The sequence below is a fragment of the Lolium rigidum genome, chromosome 7, assembly GCF_022539505.1.
Source record: "Lolium rigidum isolate FL_2022 chromosome 7, APGP_CSIRO_Lrig_0.1, whole genome shotgun sequence".
Lineage (NCBI taxonomy): Eukaryota > Viridiplantae > Streptophyta > Magnoliopsida > Poales > Poaceae > Lolium > Lolium rigidum.
Window position 1 is genome coordinate 126,613,662 of NC_061514.1, and position 9,568 is coordinate 126,623,229.

General features: G+C 43.9%; 2 protein-coding genes across 3 annotated transcripts; both read left to right on the top strand.

The window, feature by feature from the left end:
* Positions 1–3,635: 3,635 nt before the first annotated feature.
* Positions 3,636–6,586, top strand: LOC124676669 (COX assembly mitochondrial protein 2 homolog). Of its 2 annotated transcripts, XM_047212715.1 has the most exons (6): positions 3,636–3,735; positions 4,215–4,293; positions 5,218–5,310; positions 5,524–5,592; positions 5,693–5,797; positions 6,147–6,586. In XM_047212715.1, exons 4-6 carry the CDS (start codon positions 5,548–5,550, stop codon positions 6,246–6,248), a joined length of 252 nt encoding a protein of 83 aa, XP_047068671.1. In that variant the 5' UTR covers positions 3,636–3,735; positions 4,215–4,293; positions 5,218–5,310; positions 5,524–5,547; the 3' UTR covers positions 6,249–6,586. The 2 variants fall into 2 exon arrangements, with proteins under 2 accessions (XP_047068671.1, XP_047068670.1); XM_047212714.1 differs by lacking the exon at positions 5,218–5,310.
* A 1,151-nt stretch (positions 6,587–7,737) lies between these two features.
* Positions 7,738–9,250, top strand: LOC124679201 (putative 12-oxophytodienoate reductase 12). Its single transcript, XM_047215001.1, has 4 exons — positions 7,738–7,787; positions 7,865–8,145; positions 8,293–8,445; positions 8,543–9,250. The coding sequence occupies exons 1-4, from the start codon at positions 7,762–7,764 to the stop codon at positions 9,184–9,186; spliced, it is 1,104 nt and encodes a 367-aa protein (XP_047070957.1). The 5' UTR covers positions 7,738–7,761; the 3' UTR covers positions 9,187–9,250.
* Positions 9,251–9,568: the final 318 nt, after the last annotated feature.

Genomic DNA, 9,568 nt, shown 5'->3' on the forward strand with positions numbered 1-9,568 from the left:
ACCTGTCATCTGTTTTCAGTCGTACTATGGGTTACCTATTGGTTGGGATCTACCCCTTAAGAAGTTAAGATGGCTTACACATATGCATGTGCTAGCGATGCTATGCATAAATGGTCAGCTGCTTGTGTTCATAGTATAAACTTTATACATAGTATTGTGTTCATATGACCATATATGGTATCCAAGTAAAGCATTTCTACTTTTTAATTAGCTTATCTTTCTTCTCCATGAAGCTCACATAAATCCTTCCATATTCATGCTGATCTCAAATAATATGAACTTATTTCTACTCTCTCATAACTCAAACGGCAGCAGCTACCCAGACCTGACCACCTTCTGCGACCTTAACCATCATACACGCAACCTTCTGTGACGCTATTGACTGGCCTTGACTGACTTGCACCACCGCATATGACAACAGTAATTACACATATGACAACAATAATTACAAAAAAAGCAGCCACGGGCGCGGCGTGCCGCCGCGCCAAGGCTTACTAGTATTGCTTACAAGACTATTACGGTTGCTTAAAATTTCCGTTTTGCTGATATATACTAGAGTGTGCTCGCATTGCCGGTAGATTTCCAAATCACTAATTAAAATTGAGATCATGATGAGTTCTTAAACTGAAAATCCATGTCAAAACCAATGTTGAGAAAATCACTTATCGGTGTCAACTCGGCCGGCTGACGATTAGCGATTAATAGGCAAATTGACCGATTAATCGGGCGATAAATGAGTTAATCGGGTGATAAATAAATTTATCGGCTAATCGGTGACCGTCAATTAGTGATTAATTGGCCGATTAATCGTTGAATCGGGCGATTTTTTGAACAGTGGTCAAAACAGTGCAATGTGTTGTTACACTTCTTCGAATTGATATGCTTCCTGCAGCAAGTAGGATGAAAATCGTCTAGGTTGATGCATAATGTTCATGTTGAACGGTTTACTGTGTAATTCTTCTTGTGGGTAGAGAGTGTAAAATTTGAATAATTCAATGGTCTATCTGAAGTAAGTGGAAGAAGTATTACATCACAAAAACAAAAACAGGGAGATAATTACGTTGAGTATTTGGCATGTACAAAAAGAGAGTAGTTCAGTCTAATTACTCCATGCCCTTGTTATCATTCAGAACATCTCTAGCGATAAGTAGCTACTGTCAAGATTAATTGCGTTGATAGAATAGTGTGTGCATTTTTGTGTTGTTTGATATATCTGAGCCCAAAGAGGAGGATGTGCATGCCGATGTTGCTTGCATAGATGCAGTGCAGCAAATCATCACCATCCTCCTTAATAAAAATGAATAATTTGGAAATATAATCATTAGTTCTATGCTTGCATTTACGCGTTCTACTTATTGAAGAGTTGCTTGAGTAGTTATGAATCTACATGGTCTCTAGGAACAATCAATAATCATAAATAGATGGATTATAATAGATACAGTATGACCAAGATCGTTCTTAGTTCGGTCAAATAATACCTTTATGTATTTGTTTTTTAACTTGCTTGGGCATGGGTTGCTTCTAAAAGTATGTTTGTTTATTATTCTGATGAGATAAAAATTTATTTGTCCATTACTAATTGATGTTAATGTTTCCCTTGCTGTTTATTATTTCTGATTTGCTCCAAGTAGTTGATGGATGTCTTCCTATTTTAGTTGCACGCTCAAAAATATATTTGTTTGTGAGGGCACAACCACCTTTTATGAATATCCGAGTTCCTGGAAGTTCAAAAAATGTAGTCCGGGTTCTGTCCCCAGTGAAAATATTTCTGGTGGGCATACTTCACCACTTGTGTTCCTTGTGTGTGTCCGATTCCAAATAAGCAACAACCTGGTGTGTAGTGTGTCAAGTATTGACCATTGCTTTAGAAAAGTATTGCGTATGCAACATGTGTAAGTTCTCCTTGTATGTGAAGTGTTGTTTCGTGTACAGGGCTAAAGTCATTCCAAATAATTGTATGTCTTATTCTCTCCATGGTTCAAATTGCTACTTCTTTCTATTTGGTTTCTACTAAGAATAGTAAATCGAGATTCACTCAAAATCTCTTATACGAGGCTGTACATTTATGTTGTTTTATAATTGATGGATAGACAATTGTCTTTGATATGAGGACATTGTAGCAAAGGCGCGCATGGTCCTTCTACTGGTTGGACTAAACCTGAACCACATTTCCAAGTTCAGTGATCTAGAAGGAAGGTTTGCATGTGTTCCCACCAGCCAAGTTTGATTACTCATGGTGCATCCGGTCTCTACATTTATTTATGAACCTACCCTTTACTAGTTGTGACATTAGATTTCTCCTAAAAATACTAAATATAGAAAAACATGTATGTACATTAACGCGAACATAGACCAACCTGCTTGTTTTTTTTAGAGGAACCATGTTTGGTTTTGGTAACACCAAAAGGAAAAAATCTCATAATTCGTATATGTTTGTAATTTGACTCTTAATGCAAGACATGTACTTTTGGTCCCTCTCAAACTGATTTCGACCACTACAAAATGACTTCTCGTGTGCTTCAACACATAACAAAAGTCGTGTCCTTTAAATCTATATATTGTGCTTGTCAGAAAGGAAGGGGAAGATTGTTTGCTCGCTGGTGGAGATGGAAGACGACAAGATGAACAAATAGTAGGAGTGTCGTGCCCTGGTCGCTCATGTAGTCTTATGTATTGATTCCACAAGACGGAAGACGAGTTCTGAGCCCGGTGGATCGAACGGGGTTTGGATTGAGATATTCCCTCTCCTGGGCAAACTGGGCAAACCGAACACACAGATGACCAAGCAGGGCATGCTTAAATTGTGCCCAAAGCTTAACCTACCAATATTTTGGTCATGACCTAAACATTGATCATGGTTGCCAATTATTTGGCAGGGCAATACATTTTTGGTTAATCTAGTTAACTTTTCTTGCCAATGTTGGCTAACACATGGGCCATCTAAAACTGTGGCTAGCCAAATATTTGGTGTGACAATGGACTAAAATTATACCCGGCTGGCTCGTTGACTGGGGATTAGGCCTAGCCCATCCAGAGAAGCTTGTATTTGGATGCACGGAATTAAGTTTGGAGTTGTGAAATCTGGTATTCAGCCATCAAATTCTACTGTTTTTGTGCACTTAAAAACTGGGCTGGAATCATAGCCAAATTTCGAGCCGAACCCCCTCTCATGCTAAGTTGTCCTCCTAAGATACGAACCTCCCACCATTAAGAACTGTCTGGAATCATACGAAGCAAAGCGGTATTCTTCTGAACATGTGTTTTGGCTGCATCTATTACATAAAATATATGTTAAATTCATTTTAAAATCTTACAAAATTTTGAAAAAAAAAATCCGCAACGCATCCCCGGACATCGTACGTTAGCTCACAAAGTTTTGCAAGAAAAAAACATTTTATGTGTCCTATGTAAAAAGATTTAAAAAAAGAATGTCACGTGAAAAGCTATTTTGAAGTACCACAAATTAATTTTTTTGCACATGCTATAAAATATAATATTTTTCACGAAACTTGGTGTGCAAACATAGAATGTCTGAAGTGTACACTCATTTTTTTTTTGGAAACTTTTAAACATTTTAAAATATATTTTTCCGGCAGTGAACGCATTTACACCTATACACACCTATGATGAGCCAAAATGGATTTTCGGGTACTCTTCTTCCTAATAGGACTCTCCTCGCTCACGAGACCCGCCGAGGCCGGAGACCGGGCAGAGAGGACCCCGGCGGCCGCGCAGGTAAGGCGTCCCTCCCTTCCCTGGCGCCTCTCCTCTTGCCTCCCTCCTCCACGCCCGCCGGTCCCTGGCCCTCGTCTCCCTGGCCGCCCCCCTCCCCGCCCGGTCCTAACCCTAGATCGTGGGCAGGACCAGAACGGCGGCGGGAGGGTGAACGGCGCGGGCGGCGGCCGACTGGTCGGCGACGTATCCTCCTTTGTTTGTTATTTGCCTGCACTATTGCGTTAAGTCCTTTGTATTGTACTGCACATCAGTAGAGCGTGCAGAGGCTCCCAGGTTTTTGAAGAGTACAAAGTTATCAAATCGTATACTGTGTCATAAGTATAGGTTTAACTGGATAAGTAAATGTTCCCAGATTGCCAGATATCTGCAGGTTCTGTAATGCAAAGTCTGAAACATTGGAATCCTTAGTTTAGTTATTTTATCCATAGCTAATGCTCGCAATGTGAGCTTACTTTAACTCCATTGCACATTCTTTTCAGGCACTCAACTAAGAAATCCCCAGCGGCTCAGGATTCTCGCCCTATTTCATCCTCAGCACCTTGTCATCCAGCTAAAAAGGTAAGCAGCATCACACTCTTAGCCATTCCCCTAGAATTCTACCTTGATGACCATGCTCTCTTTGAATGATCTGGACAGTACAAATGTTTTCCGAATTTTGACGGTATAAATTCTAATTATGCTCAGTGAGTTTTGGCCAACCATTAATATGTAACTAGTAAATACTAAATAGTAACAAGGCACACTTTGATTTCTCTTTCATGCTCTTTTCATGTGTATCTCTTACGCGCATTTATTCAGTACTGTATATCATGATATGCTTGAGTATTTTGCCACTGGATTGCTGCTATACAGGAAGTGCCTGCACCAATGTGTCTAATATCATGCAAACTTAAGGCAGTTCATGGATTATGTAGCTCGGGTCCATATGTAGGATCCACCAACATTCTTTCTATTCTGAACTTAAATAAAGCCCATCTAGAGAAGAGTACCCAGGGCCTAGAGTCCAGACCAGTCAACCATTGCCTGCCTCGCTGCGCGTAGACGGAGAGAATCCCGTCTCTCACTGCGCCGCCCCTGCCTCCGCTAAGGCAGTTCGCCGCCCACACCGATGCTGCATCGCCGCTGCCGCGTCCTCTACACCGCCGCAGCCTCCAATTTGATGGACGCACGACCTGCCGACGCGTTCCCCGCCTCCGCTGCATCGCCCTAGCGGCCTGCTGGGCGAGGCATCAAGCTAGCCGACGCCTCCCTCTCTGGCTCTCGTGTCGTGGATCCTAGCAACAGGTGATTCCCCAAGATATCTGTCAATCCTCCATCAAGTTTAGGTGGTTTCTCCAGTTTCCCCTTTTATAGCTTGATTGACGCATTTCATAAATTATAGAAATACAACACGATTAGATCTTATTCGTCACTAGCCAACCCGTGATTCTTCAATCGCCGACCCATTCTGTACTTATTTCTTTGGTATGAGATATTTTTCAGATTTTTGTTTTGGCGCAATTGCACTTAGTTTTTGGCCCAGGGTTTGCTCAAATCCTGGCTTGGCACTCCTGGTACGCCATCTAGATTTGTAAGGTACTGAGAACAGATTCCCGTGGGATTGTGTATTCGTAAGAAGTTGAAGGACTGCCATTAGCAGAACAAAAACTAAGTCTGTGTATAAGCCTATAAGGGCATGTATCAATGTTATGCGGCACTACCAACTTGCATAGTGTTTCTGCAAATTCTGTCAATTGTGGTATCTACTTGAGGATTAGTTACTTTATAACATGGGGAAAAATCATGCAGGTTTACAGTCCTATAGCTTTGGAAATGCATCCTCATCTCACCCTACACAGGCATCCTATGTGTGCTGAGGTATCTCTATATGGACCTCTGGGTCTATCTGAAGCTTTAACATTGAAAATGTATATTTTGCACCTTTTCTAATAAAATATCATGTCTATTTGCTCCCCAGATTATTGAAGAATTTCAGAAGTGCCATGTGGATCACCCCTTAAAAAAATTCTTTGGGGAATGCACAGATCTTAAGATTAAGCTAGATCGATGCTTTCGGCAGGAGGTAAACATCTCTATTTTATTTTTGGGGGATTGTGTTCATCAAACACCAACATGCCCATGATGTTTGTCGGTGTTGTTGTATCTGTCTCCAGTCTTGTCATTCCTTCTTTTATTTGAGTAAATTGATTTCCTTTGGAGGCGCACATATTATTCGGTTTTGCACATTTTTTTCCCACATACAGTAGGCTAACAACATGTAGGTGTTTGGATTATCGTCTCAACTATAAAACTAACAGAACCTCCCAAGTTAAGAGTTAATACTACAATTTAGTTACGTCCTATATCGTAATTTATGCTGAAGAAGTTTTTTGCTTCCCTAACTGTCATGGTACTCTTCTTGTGAGATTCAGAAAGCTGTGAAGCGGAAGGCAAACTTTGAAGAGAGCAAGAAATTTAAAGAACAATTGCAGGCTTATAAAAAGGAAATGGCTGAGAAAGACAATGAATCATAGCTTGCAACAGAGGAGAAGTACCTGATATCTAATGCTTTGTTCTGCAACCAAGTGGCTTCCACTTTGTGAAACGAAATCTCAGATTTGACTTCAAATCGTGTGTAGCACACATATTTACTGTTAAAAGGTTACAATTGATGATATATAGTTCATAGACTTGAATTGTTTTTTAGAAGTATGAATTCTCTCGTGTGGTTATGCTACTCCTGTCTTGTCCATTTTCGGTAGCATTGGAAGCTTTGCTGGATATTTGGACAACAGTTGTTGCTCCATGTTGGTGTTGTACTGTGAGGATTTTTCGTTGGAAAACCTAATAATTTGAAACAATTTCAAGTAAAGCTAGTCAATTTTCTGGTATTTTTCATCTGGAATTTGGTTGTTCATATAGGAACCATCCTGCAAGGTAGTAAGGTACTGAGTACCGGTATTTAGTTGCCAGACACTCTTGGGTTACATAGGTAGTAGCGGTAAGGTGGAAACTACTACTCTTCTGAGACTATGTGAAGTGGTTAGATTCTGGTTCTCACGCATGTAAGTAGAAGGAACACTATTGGCCCTAGAGCAACATAAATATGGATGGCTTCATTTCATTATATGTCAGTTTGTTATATTAAATTTCTTAAGTATGTCTTTGGATTTTTCATGCACCAACTGTCACATATTTTCTTTTGATGATTCTATGTTCATCAGATGAATGAACTCTGTACCTCAGTCTATTCTCAGTTTGCTCTTGGAGTCTATTCTCAGTTTGCTCTTGGAGCGGTATTCAAGGTGAATCTGATTCCATAGAGATTGTTATCTGTAGAGGCTTTGCCTGACATCTGACCACAACCTGTCCAAACCGGTAGCTCAAAATTATGTACTGTACTAGCTTTGTGGCTCCGATCTGCACACTGAAGGAGATGAAAGACATCTGGTACCGTTTCTGCACATGTGATAATTTTTTGAGTGAAGTACAATAAGAGTGTCTTGTTTGTTTTAGGTAAATAAAAGGTGTTATGTCCAGCCAGCTGGGAGGGGTGTAAAGAGAAAAAGATAACATAGTGGGACTGAGAGCCACTGTTTAAAAGATGAGAAATTGCTTCTGCGCTGAAACTTCATGAATAGACCTTCCTTTCAAACCAAGATGGTAGTCTGTTTACTAGCAAACACCTTCCTAGTTCTTGTTTCCTGTATGCTCTATGTATGTTTCTTATGGCTTACAACATCGATGATGATTGAGGGCATATATAGTGGGAGAAATTTCAGGGAAAAGGACAAGCCCAAAGGAGATACACCAAAAAAAAGATCAGCTAGTATTTGCCATAATTCACAGTAATAGCTTTCTTGCTTATGTCTGTCATGAAGCAATAGCCATATATGTCTTCCTTAGCAAGAATTGTCCACATCCTATGTCCGTCAAGAACCTTGTGTGTATTTTCATCAGAGAGGAGAAGCAGGGGATCGAGCGAGGAAGAGCATGGTGTCGAGGTCGAGCGCGGCGGAGCCTATCCCTCTCCTGAGCCCCTACCAGATGGGGCCGTTCAGGCTCTCGCACAGGTGAGCTTCATGAGCAAACATCTATGGCAGCTACATCATCATGCGACCAAATTTCACTCTCCTGAATCCTGAGGCAGGATCGTGCTGGCGCCGATGACGAGGTCGAGATCATACGGTAACCTCCCGCAGCCGCACGTCGTGGAGTACTACGCGCAGCGGGCGACGGAGGGCGGGCTCCTCATCGCGGAGGCCACGATCGTGTCGCCGGACTCGCGGGGGATGGGCCTCATCCCGCACACACCTGGGATCTGGACCAAGGAGCAGGTTCAGGCGTGGAAGCCCGTCGTGGACGCCGTGCACGCCAAGGGCGCCACTTTCTTCTGCCAGATTTGGCATGTTGGAAGAGCGTCTGACACTGGTACGATTATGGATGTTTTACACTGTCAGTTTACTGTACTTGTCACTGTCAGTTGTTCTTCAGTCACACCTCACACTAGCAGCCAGCAAGAACTGAAATGAGCAGTTTATAGCATGCCATCTGAATTGACTTATGTGTTTCCGTCAGAGGAACGGCCCATCTCAAGCACAGATAAGCCGGTAGAGAAGAACGAAGAGAACTACTTCATGGATTTCTCAACCCCAAGGCCCCTCAGCGTGGAGGAGATCCCTGGTGTCATCAACCATTTCAGGATTGCCGCCCAAAACGCCATGGAAGCAGGTAAAATAGCTTCACTTGATCTAATTCAGAGATGAAACTGTTCATGAATCGTGAGCCGATGTCAATTATTGTGTGTCGCATACCGGCATGCGTGCAGGGTTCGACGGGGTGGAGGTGCACGCCGCGAACGGCTACCTCCTGGACCAGTTCATGAAGGACGGGGTCAACGACCGCGCCGACGAGTACGGCGGCAGCCTGTCCAACCGCTGCCGCTTCGCCCTCGAGGTGGTCGACGCCGTGGTGGACGAGGTCGGGCCCGACCACGTCGGTGTGCGCCTCTCGCCCTACTCCACCTGGCTCAGCTGCCGCGACTCGGACCCGGACGCACTGGCCGCGCACATGGCCCGGGAGCTCAGCCGCCGCGGCGTCCTGTACCTCAACGTCGTGGAGCCGGAGATGGCGTTCGCGGAGGACGCCGACGGTGGCGAGGCGCGGCGGGTCATCCCGCACAGGCTGCACGGGATGAGGGAGGCCTTCGACGGGACGCTGATGGCCGGCGGAGGGTACGACAGGAAGGAAGGGAACTGGGCCGTCGCCCAAGGGTACGCCGACATGGTCGTCTACGGCAGGCTCTTCTTGGCCAACCCCGACCTGCCGGAGAGGTTCAGGCGGGACGCGCCGCTGAACAAGTACCATCGCCCGACGTTCTACACCGACGACCCCGTCGTCGGATACACGGATTACCCGTTTCTTCACGATGGTGGCGACAAGGTGATCAGCGAGGAGAATGGCGTGATTTAATTAGCATTTAGCAAGATGCATGGAGAAGACCTGAATGAACTGCATGCCATCGTCGCATGCCCTCCTTCACTGACTCTTCTGTGCATTCGCTTTGGTTGCCTCGAGTGCGCGTCTAGCCGTCTAGGAGAACGCTTTGTTGTGCACTTTGCTTAATAATAATCTCCATGCAAAAGGCCAAACTAGAGATAAGAGCATCTCCAGCATCCCAAAGCGTCCCCGCGCCGGACAAAAAAAAATCGCTCCCACGTGCCCCAAAGCCTCCTTTCGTCCGGCGCAGCCCAATACGGATGCTTCGGGCACGCCGAACACAACGAAAAGCGAGGCGGGCTTCCAACTGTTGGTGACTATTTTCATAACCGTTCGTTCGCGCCTTTTATTTCTC